At 40.1% G+C, this 23752-nt stretch overlaps 1 protein-coding gene across 6 annotated transcripts in view; it reads left to right on the top strand.

Moving 5' to 3' along the window:
* AFF2 (ALF transcription elongation factor 2) overlaps window positions 1-23752 on the top strand; it is a 332557-nt gene that overhangs the window by 268742 nt on the left and 40063 nt on the right. For 5 of the 6 annotated variants that reach the window (XM_012573138.5, XM_030272689.4, XM_072929170.1 and 2 more), the window contains exon 10: window positions 23535-23697. In XM_012573138.5, the coding sequence (XP_012428592.4) occupies window positions 23535-23697 (163 nt within the window). The remainder of the gene's footprint in view (window positions 1-23534; window positions 23698-23752) is intronic. The other variant, XM_072929172.1, reaches the window with a different exon arrangement.

The raw sequence follows: 23752 nt of genomic DNA, 5'->3' as shown, positions 1-23752 counted from the left end.
TACAAGATTGTTGTTATATAAGCAAAAGCTGACTCTGGTCAGCTCTAACTAGTGTTATCTTCACTTTTCCCAGATATTGCTAGAGGAATTTCTTCATTTGTTTAATATCAACAAGCAATTCATCTAGACTTCACTCAGCAGTCATATGTAATCATATCATCACTCAGGCACATACTACAAAATACATCCACACATTTCAATAATGAAGCCATGCATGTAATATATATAGTGAATTGTTACATACCTATACTCCAGCATTCGTTTTCCAGCTTCTCTTTTTAAACCATTTAATTCTCTTTTTTTAGCATATAATTGTGCTACAGTCAAATTATCTCTGATTACTGCACAAACTAGCTTGGCTACAGGGTGAAGGATTCTCCACTGTCTCTGTCCTGTATGTCACTGCTGTGAATTTCTCAGTTCTCCCTAATTTACCACTTACAGGTCTATAGAGACCTAAATACTGCCCCCACATCAGAAGCTGTCTCAGACTCTCATTCTTCTACTTTGCACAATCCTGCAGGGAGGCATTCACTTGCATTTGAAGAAAACTGGAACAGACTTGGGTATATGTAAATATTGATGTTCGTATTTATAACATTGATTTTGCTTCGTCTTCTAAACAAAACGTCCTGGAACTCTTGTTGGGACACTCCCCTGCTCATTTGGGTGTTCCTCACTACATTTGTGAATACCTGATTGTTTTTTTTTTCCTGTGATTGGGTTACCTGGGTCCATGTCTTAAATTCATAACATTTGCCAAAGTAAAGGTAGAGCCATGGGCTTGTGGTTTGGCCCAATAAAAAACTGTCCTTCTGTGCATAAAGGTGTTTCTGACTCATTGTTATGCTATAACTTCATCAAAGACTGTTTTTTCTTGGCCTGTAACCATTTTACAATGATCTGTCTTTTAAGAAAAAGCACATATCTCCAACACCATAGCCCAAAGAAGTTAGTTTTCTTGTCAGTTTTTTAGTGTCCCCAGGAGTAAATCTATCCTCTGCCATCCTCACAAGTGGAAACTCTGGGAACAATCTCACATGCATTTTTCCATTTAGGTTCCCATGTGCTTTTGTGTATTTGCTCTGACCCTATGTTGGGAAGATTTACAAGTTACTGGCAGTCATCTTCTCCATACATTTTCTGTGACCATAATTCAGTGGAATGGAAACATTCCAAGACAATTAGAAACACAGTCCATATAGCAACCTGCCTTCAGAAATTCGGGGTAAAACACTAGCCTTCTATAAAGAGGCAAACCCCATCAAGAAAATGGGGTTATTGAAAGTCCTGAATCTCCTCTTCATAAGCTTTACACTTTGTTCATATACTAGACTGCATCTTAAATATAAACCTATCATCAGGTTTAGCAAATCAATACCATAAGAGTGTGAAATGGTCCCCAGAAATCTCCAGAATGCCATTTCACAGTAAAAGCAATTGAAAAAGAAGCTGCAGTGGAATATCTTATGAGATAGCCATTTAGATCACAAAAGGATCATAAAAGTCAGAAGCAGTTTGTTTGAAGCAAGGTTCATAATATAACCATACAGAGCTTTCTGGGAAGAAAGAGGAAAATTGCAAACCAATTTGTGGTTACAGCTTTTTCTGTCAATTCTACAGGGATTTAAAACTTGTAAAAGGTGGAACTTCTGCCATCTTACATTGCTCAACGAGAAAGAGATAGCTATAATCATTGTAGCTAAACAAACAGCAATTATTGAAAGGCAATATAGTCTTCATTAACTTCAAAGCAATTAGCACTTCTTTAGTTCATTTACTACTGAGCAAGGTGGTATCACACAGTGGCATTTGTCAGTAATAATCTGAGCATCTTTTGAGGCTTGCCTTCCTGTAGTCTCATAATATTTCTTCAGTGAAGTTTTCATACTTTGTGCACAATAAGGACACTAATGAAAACATTAAAAGGAATTTTTCTGTGAGCAACTGCCACCTGAGCATGCCACCCTGTTTCAAACATGGTTGTATCACAAAACTACATCTTTCTTAAAAGGTGATTGTGTTTTTGTGCAGGAGAATAGTAGCAGAGCATTCTGGAGGAAGTCATATGTCACAAAACAAAAAAACACAATTAATTAGTCAATTAATTTTGTCACACCCATTCAATTTTACAAGTGTCTTGTACACACCCTTTAAATTAGTGTGTAATCTTTATCCTTTGGTAAGAGCTAACAGATTGCCTGGACATCTAGAATGGTTCAGGTCAGATTTACACAAATCCCCCTGCAGAGGTTGAAAACTTAATTACACTGCAGTTGCAAGTACTTTCATATTTTTCTAAAAAGTCTTTGTGGTTGATTAGAAGCTAATATGGAGCCAGTCTACCTGCCTCTTTTCCTCTTTTTTAAAAAAAAAAACCAAAAACCTAGACAGTAAAAACAGTTTCTGTTTATTCTTCTGCTAACATTTCTCTTTAAAGAGTGGCACTGCTTTAATAAAGATATAGGAAATGAAATTTTAGCTATGTTTCACTCAATCAGATTACTTTGTACAAATGAAAAGTAATGGTGCCTCCTTTAATACCATTAGAAGGATGGATATTGCAGGATTCTTTTCAGCTGGCCATTCACCGGCCATTAGAGGCTGTACCTTTGTGACGCCCGTGCTGTGTGCGGGGAGATCTCAGTGCTGAGCTGCGGGCACTGCAGGGGCAGGGATGAGGGGGAAGTTTTCCTGTTTTCCTCACTGTTGCCAGCTCAGGGGAGCCCAGGGCTGGCTGAGCACGGGGCTGTGAGCCAGTGTGCCTCATGGCCAGGGATGCTCCCCGCAGCGCTGCCTGTGCAGCGGGACACAGCTCAGGCTTCTGCACCTCTCCCAGGTCCTGGACGATTATTATTATTATGGACTATTCAGCTATGCAGGATCAGGTTCTGACTGCAGTGTTTTATCAGCCCTCAAGTGTTCCCATCTCAACAGTGGAATAAAACCACAGTGGCTGCTCTTTTTCACTTCCCTTCTGGATGGCCACCACAGCGAGGACACCCGGCTCGCCAGCACCGGGAGCCTGTGTGGCTGCACTACAAATGTGCTCTTGCTGCCTGGCCCTGGGTGGCATTGCCAGGGTCTGTTCTCCGTGCAGATTCCCAGCTGGTGCCACGCTGGGCTCTGCAGGCACCGGGCACGAGGCACAGCAGGCCTCCAGCAGCTCCGCAGCGGGACAGGCACTGCCCCAGGGTCGGGATAGCACTGGGCTGTGCCTTTGATTTCCTTAGCTGCTGCTGTTCACTCCTCAGCAGCTCAAGTGCTGGGCTGGAGAACGCTAAATGACTGCTTGAAGTAATTAGGCATTATTTATCTACATTTATGAACAATACATTTCATGTCATCATTTACTGCACATATTGGGAAAGTTATTGGGCTCTTTGTGTGACTTCTGTTCCAGGAAGTGAGTGTGGCATATTTTTTTGTCTTATGTAACCCTCCATTTATCTCCCAGAGCCTGCTTTCTGCATCACCACTTTTTTATTTCAGTTTTACACATATTTTTGTATGTCAAGCAATGAAAAAAAAAATGACATTAAAACATCTGTTCTAATCCATTTATCACAGAGGTACATTACAAATTGCACTTTACCAATTAATTAGTGACCTTATTCATCGTATACACTCAAATCGTGCTAAGGCAGCTTCTTTTCCCTTACATGATTTGCACCATTTTTATCATCTTATATGACTGATGCTACTGAAATAAATTTCTCAACATGGCTCAGAAAGACAAAGGCAAATTATCTCTTTCCCCAAGTGAATGTTAATGAGAAGGAGGCTGGTGTGCATCATTGCTACCACTTCTAGCAGTGTCCCTTGTTGCAGGCTGGAGAAAAAGAGAAAAGTTAATTGCTGGATGCCACTAGAAAGTCCTTTGCCCTGGTTTGTGTGGAGCCAGAGCACTTGGTCTCTGCCAGATCTGGGAGATCAGTGCAGTGCTGCAGCTGGGCTGACCAGCATGTGAGAGAAGTTCACAGTGTTTAACAGCAGCAGCAAATTCTTCTGACTACTTCAAGTTGTCCACAGGCTGGATGCAAAGGACCACAGCTGCTACTGAGAGTTGCTCTGTCATTACATAACTAATGCATTTACTTCATTAGGTCAGCATCATTTTAAACCAGTTAAGGGTTTTCCTCATGAATCAAAACCTTTTCTGGTGTATCTCTATTCATTTCTTTAGAGTTCCCCAACAAAAAAATTTGCTCCAAAACATTGCAAAAGTAGAGAAAGCTGACAAGATGATAAGAGGGCTAACAGCTGAAGCTATGAGGTACAAGACATAGAGAGAAGACAGACAGTTTGTGATTTTGGGGTAAGCAAGCTAATTCTCCAATGACAGGTTTTGAGTTTTTAATCCTACTTATGTAATGTAAATAAAAGTTTGCCTGCCATAGCTAAGCTTATAGCATTAGACTTTCTAAGTGAGGCCAGGAGTCACAGGAGTCAAGCTGGTGTAATCCAAAATAATTTAAGTCTAGTGAAGGAAGTATCTATTACATTTTTTTAAATGTTTCTTTCTAACTCAGTGTTAGGACTTCCTGTCAAAATAAACTTTTCAGTGCTAACATTGACTTCAAGAGCCAGTATTGCCAATGACAAATGGGCCTAAGGGTCTGTGTCAGTGACATGAATATGTTGCTCATATTTTGAGGTAAAATTCATCCACTTTACAGAAGGATTTGGAGACATCTCATAAAGCAGTGAATACTTCCAGTATAGCTGAACTGAAAGAAGGAGCAAGGGTATGATGCTTCCCATGAAGTTGTGGAAGTTTGGTGGTTTTGCATTACTTTTTTATACTTCAGAACAGCAACACTTTGTGGGTATGGTTTGGGATCAGCTCCAGCTCTCAGTCAAGTTAATGTGAGCTGGATCAGTTCCTCCACAACAAGCAGTTGTAGTTCAGTTCTGTGTGGAAACAAGCAAATGTGATGGAACACATCCCAGGCAGCTACGGCGGGACCTTCACACTTCTCATTTTGCAAAAGGCAAGTCTTTACCGAGCATTGAAAAAAAGTCTTTAAAAGTGAAGTGAGTGTAACTGATACAGAAGTGTCTGCCTGGGTTGTGAATAGCCTGAAAACATTTTTCTTCGAGCAGCAAGAAATTCTGGGCAGTGCAGTGCAGGCTGATAGAGATGGTGGCAGGGATGTTTCATTTGTTACCCAAATGATAACATTTGGGTATCAGCATGGTCAGAAAGGAGGGAATATCTCTCCAGGAGATTGTGTGGGCATTTTTAGGGTGAGTTCCACCTATGCTGTGGGAACTAAATCTGTGGCAAGGTATCAGTATGGCAGATACATGTGTGAGAGAAGCTGCACATGAACATGTGCAGGCATTTAACAAGATACACGTTATCCTGGATGTCCCTGATTGCATTTTACTGCAGCAGCATTCTGTATTTACAAAGTAGGAAAAACTAGAAAAGTCTAGTCCAGTGGCCTAAAAACAAGACTTGAAATAGAAATCCTAATTTTCCATGCTTGCCATTTTTCCCAATAATCTCTGTTGTATTGGTCAGACAATTCAGAATTTTCCAGCATGTGTGCCAAGATGTAGACATCCTAAAAATCTGTACAGAAAAAAGAAACACTAGATGATTCACTTGGGATTTGGTGAATTGTTGTGGGAGATGCAGAGGAATTTGGAATAAGGCATTTTGTTGAAGACTTCATATATGAATAAATGTGTTCTCATATATGTGAAAGATATACATCCTCCATGACATACCAGTGTGTACTAGAAAAATACTTGAATAGTTACATCACTGCAAAACCTAGAAGTAGAGAAGAGCCTGGAAACTCTGAGCAGATTCTTTTTGGTCTTTTTGGGAAAGTGTGTGAAAAACTGTAACTGTTGATCATGCATAAGAATGAGGAAAATTCTGGTGTAGTCTGAAAAATTGACAACTTTTTACAGAAAAGAAACAGAAGCATATGAATTCAGCTATATTAAGTGCTTTTTTCATAAATATCTCCAACAAAATAAAATATTTTGACAGACTTGAAAGCAACACAATTTTATTAAATTGATCGAAAGGTTCCGCTGGCTTTGCTTTGCACTGCACAAGACATCCCTCACAGACAGGATGCAGCCAACTTAAAGCTCTCAGCAGGGACTGCACTCTGGGCTTAACTGATTACATAAAACATTTTGAGTCATTTTAATGATACAAAATATTGCATTGCAGATGAAATTAACTCAAAATATTTTACTTGAATTTTCCCAATAGAAATGTGTTATGTTGGGGGGGAGTTTGAAATTTTCTTGCGTGTTGTAATGCTGAATTTAATGAGAATTTGTTTTTTGTCAGGTTGTCCTAGGGGAGAATTTCTAAGAGCTCTGCCATGTTTTCCATAGAAGAGCTAATTAGGATTGTACTTCTCAAGTCCTGCTGGGGGGACAATCTGTGGTACAACCTCCTGCATCACTAGTGGAGGTGCAGACCCTCCAAATAAGTTATAATAGGTGACAATACCCCAACTGTACAGGACCAGGGACCTCTGCAGGGTGAGACGTAGGGCAGAGCTTTCAGGTGATTCCACTTTGCCAGCAGTGGAGGGTGAGGAGCTCTGCAGATGCTCAGCTGCTGCTCAGCTCAGGCAGCTGGAGCTGATGTGACAGAATAAAGAGGATTTCTTTCAAGCCCGTTGGGCCCGGGGTGATTACTGAGCACTACAATCAGGGTCTTTTACTTTTTCTTGTTTTTTTAAAGTTTGATTGCCCTTGCATGAGGCTGGAAGGCAGAGAAAGGGCTGTGGCAGTACAGATTCCTATGATCTCCCCTTGCCATGCAATCAGAAGAGCTCTGCAATTGAATATTTCGCAATAATCACTGCATTTTCAATGGAGATGATATAAAAGCAAATATCAAGGCCTCTGGCTGACAAAAGCTGAATACAGAGGGAAAATATGAAAATAGCAACTTACTTCAGCAATAAAGAGAGTATATTTTATACTGCAGTTTTTCTTTTTGTTAAATCATGACTTTCTAGTAAATGACATCCCAGAAGATATTTATCAAAGCAGGAAAGCACTAGAAAGAAGCACCCTGCATTCACTTTAATATTTCTCCTTTTCTTCTGACATTTTCTTGCCTAGAGATCTAATTCCATTAAATATGTACATTTTTGACTGGAAGACTTCTTCATGTATCTTTCAGATGAATCTTAAAAGTACATAAGGTCTGTAGGGCAGGTTTTTTTAAGTGCAAATGAGGTGCACAGTAGAATATTGTCTATGAGGCTTTTCAAATTATTTATATTCCTGCAGTGCTTTACCTTTCTCTTTCTGTGATAATGATAAGGAAAAAGTGAGACTCCAATGCACATTCTGTGGAACACTGTCAAACAACATTAGTCATATTTAATATCTGACATGCAGGAACTTACTTTGGCTGCTATCCATTTTTATTTGATTTATTAGACATTATCATGTGTATAACTTTCTCTGATCCCACAGCGTTTTCAAGTTTTAAAGCCTGGTAGGTTGGTCAGTGTTTGCGCCCCACTACGCTCTTGTGAGTGGATATAAATTAACATTCCCTCATTAGGCCTACTTTGGAATCTGCTGTAGGAATAATGCTAAATGCTCTGCTGGCCCCCAGCCATGCCCACCTGTGCTGTTCTCCTCCAGCCTTTTCTGGGGCTGTGTAGAGCTGGGTTTGACAAGGCTGGTGCCTGTGGCTCTGCAGGTGCTGGTAGGGGCTGACAAAAGTGGCTGCTGTCCCCATGCCACCTTTGAAGCCATGTCCTTCCATTGTTTTAGAGGCCACTGTGCTCTAAGAGTTGCTGCTTCAGATGTGGTATAGAGCAAAGGTCCTCCCATTTAAGGCTTCATTGCTTTCTCATAAGAATTTGAGTGAAGGGTGTTAATCCCGTGTCTCAGCCAAATTGCCACTTAAGTAATTATAATCTGCCTGTACTGCTGTTACTGTCACCCTCCTCCCATTATCTTTCTGCATCTCCAGCTTTATTTTAGGTCCCACATTTAAATAACTTACCCTCATCATCATGCAATGGTCCTAGCTCTGCTCTACCAAGAACTATACAGAATTATGCTGACACAAAGAAGGTGATGGTAATGCATTGTTTTCACTGGCTGTGTTGAGTTGTTTAGTGAATTAAATTTCTGTAGAGTAGGAAGAGTCATCAGCAGAAGTAAGGAGTCATAGAGTGACCTGTTAAGTCTCGCTAGCAGGAATCTGAGGGCCAAATAGGTCTTCCCATAGCTACAAAATATCTTGTTGTCAAGGGCTATGTAAAATGTAAAGCAATCTTCAGTCTAACTGGGGGCTACTCTTTCCTGTTCAGACAAAAATGGCTAATTGTTCAAGAGTCTCTACTATTCCTGCCCTGGCTGTGGCTATTTGTGTTCTTGCATTTCCTCAGCTCTCCTCTCAAGACCTCATATTTTTTCTGTCCTGTTTCACTTTGCCTCACTGCCTTTTCCTTTTCCTTTTCCTTTTCCTTTTCCTTTTCCTTTTCCTTTTCCTTTTCCTTTTCCTTTTCCTTTTCCTTTTCCTTTTCCTTTTCCTTTTCCTTTCCTTTTTCCCTTCTTTTCCTTTCTTTTCCTTTCTTTTTTCTCTCATGAGCTCTTCCTTAAAGCCACACTTGCAGAAAATCTCTTTTTTGTGTTTAAGCCCCCCACACATGGCATCATGGCTCTTGCACAGCCCAGCAGCCCAGCAGTGCTGTCACAGGTTCAAGGCGCGGTGTGGAGGCTGTGAAGGTGCCCCATAGCTATACCAAGCCAGTGCTCACATGCCCCTTCTCTTAAAGCATAGATTCTGTTTCCCCTCATATGTTGGCCAGCTTTACTGAGAAAAAAGAAATGGCAGTGGCAAGTTGTCTAGCCTGTCCCACTTAAATATCTGTTCTTCAGATGAGCAGTTCCCCTAAGTGTGACCAGCAGTGACTAACCTGAGAAAGATCTGCAGAAAATGTCTTTCTCCTGAGTCTCTTTTATTGAAGTACAGAAGTGCAAGTGACTGTGGGGATGGCTGCACTAAGTGCATGTTTATACAAGTCAAACAAAATATAGTGAAAATCAGGGCTGTACCTACTCCCAGAGATTTGGACTCTCAGAGCTGATTGCTCTCAGAATTGATACATTTTCCAGGAATTTAGTTTACTGCTTGCTTACAATTTGCAGCCCAAGCCCCAAATAATTGACACCAGTGTATTAAAACATGGCACACTCCCAGGGAACAACAGTACCTGTACATAAACTCCGTAGCTTTGCGATTGCTCTTGGAGCTTGTCTCCAAGACTTGGAGCTTGAAGGTCAGCATAATTCTAGTCTCTGCCTTCGCCAACAAAACTCCTTTTGGTTCTCATCCTTGCATGTGTTGTTTTGCTGTTGGACTTCATTCCATCTGTAATCTGCTATTATAGTATGGCCTTCACCTCAAGTTCCTGAAGTGGATTTGGACTGATGAATGCTGTCAGCTTCCTTCAACTCCTTCTTCATGATTCTCCTCTTCATCTTCTTTTTTTTTTTTTTTTAATTTTCATTTTTTCTTTTTCTACTTTTATTCCTCTTTCTTCTTTTTGTTATCCTTTTCCTTTTCAGTCTCTTTTTCTTTTATCCATGTGTGGCTAATTGACCACACATCTGGAAGGAATTATCTACTTCTGCTCAGATTCCTTCTGGTTCCCTGGCTGGAGGAGGATTCTGCCATTCATCAGTGACTCAGACACTGTGAATGGCATGCCGCTTTGTCCCTCAGTGCCAGCTCAACCTCCTTTAGAAGTCTGTAGGTTTATTCTATATAAATAAAGTCCTCTGCAGTGTTGCCTGCCAGTTTCTATTGTAGTGTTCAGTCCTGCCCCCCACTGAAATCCCAAGACTTCTTTCCTGAAGGTTTGCTTTTTCTGAAACTAGTTGCCTTTCTTCAAATTTTTGTCTGTTGTATGGTATTATTTTCTCTTCCCAGGTCTTAACTTGACCTTCAGGTGGTGCTGAGATCTGCTGTTGTAATTGTACATGGCTTGTGACAGAGGTTAATTCAGAGAATAAGTCATCTTACTTTGGTCACTACGAGTTTTGAGAAATCATATTGCAGGTGTTGAATTATAGCTGAATCTTTGACATGCTCAAGGAATTCTTGTGCCTGCTGACTTCTGCAAAATGTAGTCTGATAGCATCTTCTAACAGCTCAATATATTCCCAGGAGTACTTGAACTGAGGCAGTTTTAGTTGCACTGCAATCAGTGTAAGGGGGTGGTATAAAAAAAGTACTTTTAACACTGAGACTGGTGGAACTTCCCCTCCATGTTTCCTTCCTTTGGGCTGCCTGGCAGCTGCTCTCCACATACTCCATCCCCAGATGTTTTGATAACATCTCTGCTGATAAGTACTAGCAATATATCAACAAATAAAAGTGCAAAGTAAATAATCACTGTCACCAGAAATCTATAGTTGAGACAGCACATTTTGAAACATGTAGAGGTGAGAGTTTGTCATCCTCAAAAAGCCAAGACCCACGTACATGCTGCCATATGGCTGCAGGCACCTGTGGGACCCAACAGGAAAACTGTCAGCAGCTTTTCGTTTGCAAGATGCGTGCACCTCTTCGTCTATTCCCTGTAAAACATCTGAAGAGAGTGGGAGAGGCATTAGCAAGATAAATACATGTCCAAACCCCAAAGAGAGAATACAGATTGGTGTTGGGAGAAAAAAAAAATTATATTTTATGCTTAACAGCCTACCACAGGAAGCTGGTTGAGAGGAGGAATGATGCTAAGTGTGAGAAGCAGTTGTTTTTTCACAAGGTTTTCCCTGCCGGAATCTCATCAAGCTAAAAAGGGCTTCTCTAAGGCTTCTTGTCCCCACTAGATAATGGTTTCATCCTTTGTTTTCTTTTGTTCCTACTTCCACCATTGATAGCCGCCTGCAGGAAGAGGGGTGGGGAAATATGTTTCTTCTGCAAAAATCACTGTAGGAAGAATAGCCAGAACATAAATGATACTGTTTTGGCTTCAAAAGGGTAAGCAGGTGTCTTAGGAGTCCCAGAAGAGTGATGTGCAAGCTTGTACAAACAACCTCCGAATCATGCCTGTTTGTTCTTCACACAAAGAGTTGAAACCGTCTGAATTCCTCAGTTCCCAGAATTCAGATGGTGCACAATGGCCCATAATGAACAGCACCTGTGCTTACCTCAATTACTACACAGAGCTGAACAACAGCAAGAAGGGCTTTCAAGAATATTTTTTCAATAATAGATTTAGTTATGTCTTTCATAATTGGATTCAAAAGCTCAAAATTTCATTTTGCAACTTGTTCATGAAATTTGTATGAAAAAGTCTGGCGTTTATTCAAAAGAAATACTCTATGAACAAGAAATTGCAAAACAGCCAACTGCTGGTAACTAAGCAGCCAAATTATAGTCCATGCGCTTGGCAAATACACCATCTTTTTTATTATTTCAGTAATTGAATTTCTGTTAAAGCGTGGAGCATAATTTAACATCAGGAATTTATTTATAATACAATAGTGTTACAGTAATAAATGCATTATTATTGTCACTTTTAATGGAGTCTTATGTATTCCCTCAGAGACTATGTGGCAGACTCTGAGACAACCACTGCATCAGTGTTGTTTGTAGACAATTGAATTAATTGGAGACAGGGTCATTAACTCGACCTGAATACCTCTGATTGCTTCTGTAAATAAGGTTAGAGAGCAAATGGCTAATCTTTGTTGTCATTATAGATTCTTTTTACATTTTCACACTGCCTTGTATATTAAGATCATTTTGTTAAGCAGCTTTCCAGGCTGTCGTCGTGTTTACGATATTGTCTTGCATGGCACACAACCGTAATTGTATCAGACTTACATTTCATTTCCCATATCTGTATAAAACATAGTACTAGAGAAAGACCTATTCTGAATTGCAGCACATAAAAACCATTGGACCAACAAATTAATAAACCAAAATGAATGAGCTGTGGCATTAAAAAATAATCAAATCACAAAACAAAAGTTGATTTTGTTTGCTTTTGTTTGAAAATTCCAACCTGCAAGACTCTCCAGGGATAATATAATGAGTCCATTACTCAGTTGGGAACATGACCTGCAAGGCCAGCTCTGTGTATACCAGCCTGTGAGTTAAGTGTTATCCTGACTTTTTGGCATGGATTTTCTTGGAAAATGAACAGTGTGCTGACATTAAAGCATAGATATTTCTCAAGGAGAGATCCAAAAAAAGGGCTGTGAGCACACTGTTCCATTTCTCAACAAAGTTAATGAAGAATGTGTCCTCAGAGGCCTAGGAAGGCATGTGTCAGGAACAAGAGACACCCTAAACTTGAGAATGTCAGGTTCACACTGAACTCAAGTATACCAGCTTGTCATCACTCCCATAGTCCAACCTATACTTAAACACTTTGCTTTCTCAGAAACGGCCTTGTAAGCAGAAGAAAACAGCTGGCAGTGCCTGCTGTTTGCATGTATTTCTTTCATTCTAAACTTATATTCAAGATGGGCTTGAACCCAAACCACAGATATGCAGTGTGAGTTATCTACAGTTAGGAGCCACGTGTGGGATCCTGAGTCCATCTGTAACCTAGGCGTTAAGCAATGTTTTATGACTTCAGATTCAAAAAAAAACAGCCTCTCCACTTCAAAACTTGCATGCAGAGTTTTTCAGCCTCAAAACTTTGCCCAGTGCAAACTCCCATTGACAGTCTGTTGGTGCAGGAATCCAGCCTGACTGTGGTGGGAGGAACATGCTGCCACACTACTCTCAGCAGCCTCTGCACCAATGGCTTACAAAAACATTTAGGGATGTTGCTTCACTTAAAAAGCAAAGGAGGAAACAAAGCAGTGAATAGATGCTAAACTGCTCCAGCATGTTGAAGGCATCATCTGAATTTACTTACTGGCATGTATAAGTTTTGCCCTGCAAAACAAGAGGGATCAGCCAAGCAATATTATTACTGGACAAGATCCAGCTTAGTACTGATCTGAAATGCAGGGTGAGCTTTTTAGCCCTGGGCCAGAGTGTCTGTGTCTCTCCCTGCATATTTTCAGGGATGCAAGCACTGATGGTGTTCACCTCAGACCTTGCTGTTGAAGCAATTGGTCGTGCTCAGCCTTGGACCATTTGTGTTACCATCTGCTGCAGGGGCTGACTTTGGAGCACTGTCCTTCAGTAATGTAGCTTTATTGCCTGTGATATCACAAACACTGCGGGTACAATTCGAGAGGATGGGGTATTTTTTTAAGTGTAATGCTGAAAATAAGTCACCACTGCTCCACTTCCCTGCTGGTAGAGTGACATCTCCCTACTGGTCTTTGTCATTAAAAACAAAAGAGTTTCTTGCAATCAGTAACTTCCATGCCACACTAGAACATTAAGAGATTGAAGCTGTCCAAACAGATGTGTGATGAAGACATTTTCACCTTACTAAAGGAATGATTATCAAGTGGAAAACAATAAAAAGTGCAAGAGGGATCAAACTTTGCCTATTTACCTCTGTATACATGAGGGGGTTGGGTTTTCCTGACCTTTTCTTGTTGGCAGACCTTCAACAAATCATTGTTGAGACAATAACCCTTCTTGAGTCTGGGGAAAATGGATAGTGATAATGTTGAAAAGTCCATTTCTGGTCACTCAGGAACATAAATGTCCAGGAAGAAAGCATCTTAGGTGGAAGGTTTTTAAGAAAAAAATAATATAACTAATCCTAAAGATCTAAATAATTTTGTCCATACTGAGTGTTTTTCAGCACTCCCTTGACAAAACCCAGTTTATGTTCAGGATTATGGTCGCTCTTTTCCTGAAGCCCTCTTGGGGAATAAAATGTTTGCCCACCCCTGGGCAGATGTTAAAGTGTCTCTGCCAGGCATCCCAGTTTCTCAGCCTGTGTTAAGAAAGGCAGTGTGACACTTCAGGAAGGCATCCAGTGTTAATTCTGGCAGTCCCAGTTATTCTTTCCTGTCTGAATGAAAGCTGGCTCCAAACTTGTCCTCATCCTGCAGACAGGCAGTGCAATCCCTGTGTTTGCAGTGTTTTGACTTGGCTCCCAGAGAGTCAAGTGCTGCTGAGCACAACCAGCTCCCTCTGGCAGACATGGAGCTCTGTTTGCCCACAAGATCCCAGCAAGAAAGTGCAGAAGCTATTTGGATCTTCCTTTTATTTTGGGGTTGATATAAAAGGCAGAAAGGAAAGATTTTCAGCCAGATAAGGTTACAGAATTACAGATTCTCTGTTTCCTTTTGCTGTCATTCAAAATAACAAGCATAGAAAATTCTGTTTAAAATAGATGAGCCTTTTTGACTTAAAGGGTTTTCATGTCAAAGATTTAAGATGTCAGGTTTAAACATGACAGTGATAGTATTAGGCAGAGTATGAGAGCAGATACTTGTAGAAACTGTCATTTTTTTTCTGTTTATTAATGGTTTTTTGTGATTTATAGTGAATGTTGTGATGGATCTTTAGGTCCATTTATCACTCAGAGAAGCACCTTTTTTTCCTTAATACCTACGTATGTCATAATTAAGGGTGGATGCTGCTTAACGATTTAGCTCTGTTCTTAACAAAAGAACATTCAACATGACATTTAATCCTAAATAGATGTTATACCTTTTTTAAGTCTATAAAGCAAAGTATTATGTAACTGTCTAAAAACAGCAGCATTTACAGGAGATCATATTAAACATGAATATACAGAAGGTTAAGATTTTCACTCCAAATGGTGCCTTCTACCTCATTTTAAAATGAATTGTAAGGAAGACACCTGTATTTCAGCATTCAGCTTTATTAATATTTTACTAGACAGCTTTCTCCTTGTTCAAAAAACAAGTCATGTGTGCTGAAGTACATCTTTATATCCATGAAAGGCTCTGGTGGTGTGCCATAAATTCATCATGTTCCTTTAGGAATACTTCTTTAAAAACTATTTCAGAGTAATTGCCCATTATTAATAATGATGATTCCTTTTTACTGTTATGGCAGTAGCAGTGAAACAAAGTGTCTACTTGTGGTTTTCATGAGTGCCTGTGTACTTTTGTGGTCCCTGTTATTACAAATTCAATCTGATGAACGTAAATATGCTTGGAGTCTCACAATACTACATGTATTAATAACAGGGGGAAGTGCCAGGAATTCAATTATTTTGCCTGTTGAATCCCAGGGAGACACAGGAATTGAAGCAGTATTCTGAAGTGTGGAACTGGTTCTGTAACCACGGGGCTGTCCCTCTTTACAAAGGTGCAGCAGTCATTTCCACAGAGGTGGATTATTTGTGCCTTAGTCATTTGAGTGCATGCCTATGACCAACCATGCCTGTAGCACCAATCCTGCTGTTTCATTCTTTCTACAGTGCATAATGCAAGGGGATTGCTACCGGTTTGTGAGCAGCTAAAGCTCATTTAGTTGAATATTACCCAATTTGTTCTGATTATACTTGGTTTTTATCTCTGCCCCCTTCTGCACTGCTTGTTTTACTCATCCTGCTCCTGATAATAACTACAGTTGGAGACATCTTGGGTCTTTTCTAGATAAGGAGAGCTTTAACACCCTGCAACAGGCTTTTTTCCCTCCTCTGGTTTTTGTTTCCAATTCCTCCCCTTTGCTCTGGTCAGTAAACCCAGTTTTACTGCTGATCTGCTCCCAACAGATTCCCCTGGGGAAGAAATCCTCCCATTGTTTCATGAGCTCATGTTGCAACACTTGTTCAGTGCTCAAGTGTAAAGTGTTCATGTGTGCCATAAAGCTTTGGAAAATCAGGATATGCCTTTTGGCACCTTTTCAAGCTCAGAGGTGTTGTTTTACATGGAAAGAGAAAAAAAAAACCCAACTTTCTAATGTTTTCTTACTGCTCGGTTGCTCAGCATAGTAAAATTAGCTTTCCTCAGATAACAGATGAGACTGGAAATGTTGAGGAGTTGGAGGTGTCATGTGGATCCATCTGCACCAGTGTGATTTGGTCCCAAAGCCCACAGTTCTCTTCCCACTGGACTCTGCAAGCTGGATTCTGTTTTCAGTTAGAACTGAAGCAGAACTGAGTTAGAATGAGAAGGGTAGCTCATTTAGAACATTATGTGCCTAAATTTATGCCATACATGAATGAGAAAAAACACAACACTTTGCTTTTAGAGGTTCACTTTGGATAGTTTCTTTCATGACAAAACTTGGACTTTCTGCTGTAGTAAATAAAATCAAAGTGTAAATAACTGACTCCTTAAAAAACATTTTATGTTCACTTGAAATTATGAACTGTAGAGGGGCGAATATGTGCTTCTGCGCTTCCACAGAAGATTTGCAAAGTGTACTGAAAAATGCAGTATTCCAGGATTTCCTTTGCGGAAAATAAAGAATGTATCAATCCTCATATCTAGCTTGATTCAGTGGGGCAATATTTATATAATAAAGTGGTTCCATTTTTATCAAATGAGGCCCTTTGGAGCCTCACAATGAGAGAGAGTATTCCTGTTCTTCCAGATGCCAGGCAAATAGTAGCACATCAGGGCACAGTACAAATAATGCTCTCTGACACTTGAATGTATTCACTAAAATATTGTACATCAAAAAGCCTACATACATTGCATTCCCTGAATAATATCATGCTCACAAAATTGTTTCTAAACTCTGAGGTAAGCAGAGTGATGCACCCAGGAATCATGGATACAATATTGCTTTTAATATGCAAAATACCCTTCTCTTCCACAACAAGTGTGTATAACTGTGCTGTGATACTGGAAGGAAAGTGATTACCATACCAATAGTTCAGAAAGTTTTTTTATGTGCACCATTAGAAATGTGGCTTTTAAATTCCTCCTCTTCTGTTTGTTTTTTTATAATGTCATAAGTTGATACGTTATACCTGTTCTTTATCACAGGTGTTAGAATTTACTGAAGCCCAGGAATAAAAATTGAAAAAGAGTCAGAATAGGACAGTAGAAACAGTGCCATGGTTGAAGTCACATTGCAGATGTATATACACAGTTCCACCTAGGATTTGTGGCTAATGTAATTCTTTATTGGAAGGCTTTGACCTTGTTACAGATTCTTGGCAGCTTTTCCCCACTCTATTCATTACTAATGCAAGCTGTCAATCACTTTAGTTCTGCTTTGACATAGATTGTGGCTCATAGGAGTTAGCTCTGTCATTCTTTTTATTTCTTTCATCTTTACTATCCTTTTTTATGGTCTTTAAAGCTGGAAGTATAAAAGGGTTATATGTATATGAAAAAAATCTGTTTCAGTAGCTCTATCAACCTTGTTATAAACAGTCTTTGATTAAAACAGTTACTTTTGAACACAGTAAAATGAGGCTGTGGCTTTTTACATACAACATCATGTAAATTACCCTCCCCCTCAAAATAAATCAGAGCTCCTACTTGCATTACAGTGCTAAGGATTGATACAGGCAGATCAGCTGCCACATCCTGAATAACATATTAGAGAGGTTTTCCCTTTCCATGTGTTTTGAAATGAGAGAGCCATCATAAGTGATGTCTTACTACACATGCTAATGTTAGCTGAAGCAACAATTTCCACACCTTATTTCATTTCATTGACCTGGGTGCTGATTAATATTTTAAAAGCCTTGATACAGGTTTTCAGTTCCTGTGTCAATCCAATCTTTGAAAGTTTAGATTTGAATCCTACCAGCTTGATGTTAAATAATTTAATACTAACCAAAGGAAAGGCAGTGAACAAATCATCCAGAGCAATCCTTTTCTTTGAAAAGCAATCTAATGGCAGGCCTATATAAGTTTGAAGATAAAAATATGAACAATTCATTATAAAAAAAAAATTGCCGCTCCCTGTCAAATTAGAAGAGAATATTACTTCCTGATAATGGTGTAAGAATAGAAGAGAAATAAAACTCTGTTATTGAACAGTTATGGTATTAAATTCTGACACTAAATATTAATCTGCTAGGTGCTGCACTATTATTATCTGCTAGAATAATGAAACAGCCTTTTATTTGCAGAATTCAGTGAGTCCAGCAATAACAAGTAATGCCCATGAGGTTTGCAATTTTTCTGTAGAAATAGATTTAAAGGAGAGATTGGGCTGGCTTCTGAACAGCTCCAGAGGGTTTGTTCCCCTGTCTCTTCAAATAAAATGTAGGGAATGGGACAACAACAGTTTCCAAAAAAAAAAAAGTGTTGCTGTCTGCTCTGGTAGATGATGTAGTGTAGCTGAGTGTACAAAAGTCTTGCTCAGAGCTGGGCGCCCAATTTTCAGTGCCCTGTGCAATCAGACTCTTTGTTCTCAGGAATTTGCATTTTAAATAGACAAGCCAGATTAAGGATAGGCCACACAGCCTCTTTTACTCAGCAGGAACTGATGCACAGACGTATTTTCTTCTCAGACTAAAAGCAAAATTCATCTCAGTCCCAATCCAATGCCTCAATAGGAAGATCAACTACTCAGTCAAGTCTGTAGTCAGTTTTTGGGCATAGACCTTGCCATTTCCAGATTTCATGGGTAGAATTTTCCCTAAATACAGGCTTGTGCAGTAAAGCAACCTTTGTAGAGTGCTACTTCTAATGGAAATACATTGCCAACATGGATGTATTGTTGACTCAGTGGTCAGTTCCCATCTACTATTTCCCACTGTCCAGCAATGCTCTGCTTTCTCTAAGTTTACATTTTGATTTCTGAGTAGAACAGTGAAACAAATGGCTGATTCATCATTACTCTAAAAAGGAAGGGTTAGAATGAATAAACCTATTGTTAGAGAGCACCATCTATTTGCCAAATTCTTCTCACAGCAATTAGCATGACTACATCTAATTGGGAAAAGATTCAGGAAGATAGCTAAGGACTTGTTAGGAAGTTGTGTTCCTTGATGAGTTTTACTGCTATAGTCTGAATTATACCTTTTTTTTACATCTGTATTTACAAGGTTAAAAGTTTGTTATTTTTCTTATTAGATGTTAACAAGCTGGAGTATTTCACAATATCTTTTTCATAGCTACCAGGTTTAATTTTGAAGAACATTTATAAGAACAGTAGAATAAATTATATGTTGAAAACAATATAATGGTCTGGATGACAGCAAGAACAAAAAAAGCATAAGCCACATATCAGACCTTTGGTTCTCTATGCAGCATAATGATCCAGCCACATAATAATGCCACGACTGCTTTAACTGGCTTTTGAAAAATAACCCATGAATTAAAAAACAAGCTTCAGAGTGATTTGGCGGCTCACCTGTACCAGTGAACTGCAGTGAAAGAAAGATGGTTGGTGTGGGATGAGGTCAGTGCAGCTCCTCACCAGGAGCCATCAGCAGCCGCACGGCGGCAAGTCTCAGCTTGCTCAGCAAGAGCTGAAAAATGCTCCAGGTTCTGATGGTACTGGTGTTTGTCCCCTCCTCCAGGGCATTTCTCATCTCATACTTTGTGGCCATGCTGTGCACGATTGTCAGGAACTGGGAAACGCTTGTGCTGCAAAAGCACAAGAAGGGAGATAGGTGAAGGTGCTGCAGAAGAGCTTCCTTCCAGCTGGCTTCCAGATGTTCCTCTGTCAGAACAGGTCCCAGCTTACCAGTCTGCAGGCAGCTAGAGACATCCTCATGGTGACCTTAGCAAGGGACAGAGACCTGGCTGCCCTTCACCCTGAGTGTAGGTGTCACTCCAGGGTTCTCATCCCCATGGCACAGGAGGAGCTCCTCGGGAGAGGGGTGAGCAGCCCCTGGTCCATCTGCTCTGAGTCAGGGGGTCTCCCTGCTGAGGCATTTTGCATTTTGCTCCCAGCCTGGTTGGGGCTCTGCGTCAGGGCACAGCACATCTGACTGCCCTGCAGGACTCAGCTCAAGTGCTGAGCACAGGGCTTGCAAAATGAGAACAAACTTAAAAGAAGGGCAAAACTGATGTTTCTATTAACTGCAGAGAGGCCTTGCACTTCGAGAATGTGACAGGCCCACACTGAGTATGAAGATGACTGTAATACCTCTGCTGTTTGCTTTGTGTGTTTGCACTGCAAGCTCTTTGGCCCAAGGACTGTGCCTCATCATGTATTTACACAGATCCAGCACAGCGGGTCACTGGTCTCAGTAGGGGCCTCCAATCTCAAGTGATAATAATGAACTGGCTTTCTTCTAAGTGTTATTTACCCAAACAATGCTGTGTTCCATTGTGCAGCATTGTTTTTATTAATTTTTTCTTCCAGTTCACATGATATAAAAACATTGTCCACCCAAACACTGAGGAACAATATGAGTGCTCATCTCCTGCTGGTAAATAAAAATTCAATAGTTTCAAATATCAGTCCTTCCTGCCCCCTTTAGTCACTTTGAGGACTTGTGTCTGATGATAAAATACTTTAAATCCATTTTAAACCTTGTCTGGACTGGCATTCCTTGTCTGGATCTTAGCAACATAACAAAGCTTGCTTTGAAAGTCTCTTCAAGAGGCAACCCCCAGTTCATGTACTTGAAACCTATGTGAGGAAGCCCAGTTTATTTGTATAACAGCTGCTTGAATTGCAGAATCTAGCCCAACATCTTTCAAAACATGATTGAACTTTATATTTGCAGAAATCTCTGGAAAGAGTGCAAACCAAGTATTTTTTAACTGAGAGATGCATTTTATTTAAGGAAAGAAATCACAAAAGGCATTCCAGAATATCTACTAAACTTATTTTATTGGAAGCAAAGATTCCTTTTTATGCACTTTTATGCTTTCATTTGTTTGTTTGTGAAATGTATGTATACCTTTTTCTTCTCTGCTGAACTGCATTGTAAGAAGTTGATTGTGCTTGTAGCTATGTACTAGATCTATCTTGGAAGGGTGAGATGCTAGGTAAGGCATTTTGGGTCTTATCTGATTGTTTTGCAAAGCATGCACAGTTGCTCTCAACTCAAACTACATGATGAAAATGAATGCTTCTACTTTGGTAATGAGGATCAGCAATGATGCCTTCAGCATGAAACTGCCCCGTGTAGCCAAGGCATAATTTTATTACCCCAGATGAAAGAAAAATATGACCTCATTATGTTTTGTATCAAAAACATTATTTTGAGCCTGTCTGGTTCCTGCGTGCTTGCTGAGCTGTGTTACTCAGTAATGTTTGGCACATGGCAGCTTTTTCCAAGCGAGGCTGGTGTGCAGAAAGAAAGAAAGAAAATAAGGCCAGGTTGGAGCTGCTATCTATTTCCATGGTTTTATTCCTGCCCTTTGTTAGACAGTTGCAGTCTGCTCCAGTATGACTCCTGTTGTTTTGTGAGCACATCCCAGCTACAGTGTTAGTCCCAGAGTGCTAAGAGAGGTAAGTTGTGTTTAGAGGCGGGAAGGGTCTGGCCTTTCCTTCTTTGATCTGAGATAAGAGGTGTTAGTCCTTACATGAGTTGTCTTAATGAGAGCAGACACGCCAGTCCTGAGAGCAGAGCATGTCCTTAGGCAGATGTGCACAGCTGTGTGTGCAGCCCCACACACACCCTCTGTGTGGAGGTTGCCTGGGCACAAACCACTCCAGAGAAGCTCTCAGATTTAGGGGGAAAGTTTTTATATTAAAACTTCAGTCTTCCAATGATTCCATAAATAACACTTTTTTTCAAGGCTGATGCTTTATTCTGGCATTATAGAATTGGATTGCTATGTTTGCCTCCTCAGTCTGGGAATCGTTGTGGTGTTTTCTATTTTATTCTTCCTGGAAACATTTGCAATGAAATACGAAAGCTCATTTTTCATCTACTATTAGTGTTTTCCAAGTAAAAAAAATAAGACTGAAATTACTAGATGATGAGAAAGGCAAACACCCCTACAAACACATTTTCTTTTTCCCCACTTTTCTGTTTCCTTGTTTACTGTAAAAAAAATGGCATGAAAAGTGTGTTTTCTTATACTTTGTTGAGCTTCACTGAAAAGGAGGGATAAAGGAAGAAATAAAAACAGTTTTAAAAAATAATTTTATGAAATGCAAAATGTAAGATCCATTTTAATTCAGCAGTGGTTAGTTTTCCATAATACTTTCAGAAATGCTTGTATGTTTTTATCATCTGTTCTTTAAATTGCCTTTTATGTCCAGCTGAAATTTTCTAAGTAGCTCTACTTGAGTCAGTTGAGTAAGGAGCCACTAAAAGAATTAAAAAAATAAAAAGTGTATGGACTTAATGAGCAACAAAGTTAGTGATCTGTAGCAATTACCCAAGTGAGTAATTTTGTTTCATTAATGCACCCTAAAGCACCAAGCTGTTTCGTCAATGGGCGCTGCAGGGCCATTGCCAGGCTCCAAGAGACAGTTTTGTTACCAACTGCAGTGTAAGCGATAGGTTTTACAAACAAGGAGGAGAGAAAGTAGTTTGGTGTAAGAAGAAAATTAAAGTCCATCTATTATTGTCATGGAAGCCAATGGCAGTGCTTGTAAAGGTTCTAGCAGAGCAGGGTCACCCACCAGTTTGTTCTGGCTTTTCCATTTTTGCTTCTTCCCCTGGCTTTTCCACTGTCTTGAATACTGTGTTTTTTTAAGAGGGCATCTTGATGCACTGGGCAACTTGGTTTGGAAAGGGAAGGAAAGCATATTTCTGGCTTAGTTTAATCCTTCTTGGAAGAAAATAGAAAAGCAAATAGAAACAGAGGCAAAACTGTATTATACCTTGTAGGCACCTCTGGATCACTCAATATGGGACACACACAGTGTATGATATATTAAGGTGAAGTATTGAATATCCATAAAGGCGTACTAGCAAATGGTGTCAATTTTCAAACACTTTGCTTTGTCAGCTTCACAAATTTAAAATCAATCATCAAAAGTCCCTGTATAGATCAGCTGAAGAGACATATAACCTTATGGTTATCTCCCTGACAAAAAAGTTGAAATTAAAGATGAGTTTATAAAGACTCAGATTGTAAGAATTCTGTAGTGCTAAAAGCTGGGGTCATCTGACCTCTTAGATTAGAAACAAATGATGAGGAGAATCATCACACACAGTGCACTGTTAATAAATACATCTTGGAGACAGTTGAACACACAGAAAAGAGATTTCACAGAGAAGCTTATTTTCAGCATGAATGCTATTTTCTCACTGCATTATCATAAATATGAGAGAGAAAAAAGCTATAAATAAAAAATTCTCAGGCACTCCCTGGAGACTTGTCAAAAGGACGTAGTTTTTGTACACTGCAGTGTAAAAGTATTCATTAAAATTAATTTTTAAAATGTCCTGTCCAATATTAGTTGCCTGATGTCCTTCCTTTGATCATAAATTATAAATGAACTGGCAAAAAATGAAGAAACCATGATTCCATTAATGAATTATTTAAGTGTGATTGTTAGTTTTTGCAATCATTGGCCTAATAAGCTCAGGCTTGTGACAATGAACTGTTTCTTACTGGAGGGTGATGATGATGGTAATGTTATTAACATAATCAATGTGTCCCGTGAGTCATGAACCCAACCAGCTCCTCTGGTGGCTCCAGGTGGCACAGCCCCTGATGCTCTTTGGGTCTGCCCTGCAGGAGAGGGAGGTGAGGCTGAGTTCATTTGGGGTGAATGGGGTTCACTGGGCAGCACCTGCAAAAGGCCAGGAGCACGCTAAGAGAGGATCTTGTCCCCACAGCAGCCTGCCAGTGCCAGTGGCACATGCCGCTGGCTTGGCCCATTCCAGCGGCGGCTCCGGCAGCTCCAGTGAGTCCGAGAGCAGCTCCGAGTCCGACTCCGACAGCGAGAGCAGCTCCAGCGACAGCGAGTGCAACGAGGAGTCACGCAGTGCCACGCCAGAGGTGAGGCCACCCTCGGCTCTCCCCGGAGGGAGAAGTGTGGAGGGGAGCAAAGCCT

Source organism: Taeniopygia guttata, chromosome 4A, assembly GCF_048771995.1.
Source record: "Taeniopygia guttata chromosome 4A, bTaeGut7.mat, whole genome shotgun sequence".
Lineage (NCBI taxonomy): Eukaryota > Metazoa > Chordata > Aves > Passeriformes > Estrildidae > Taeniopygia > Taeniopygia guttata.
Note: the sequence above shows the minus strand (reverse complement) of the source record. Positions and strands in the feature narration are given on the sequence as shown.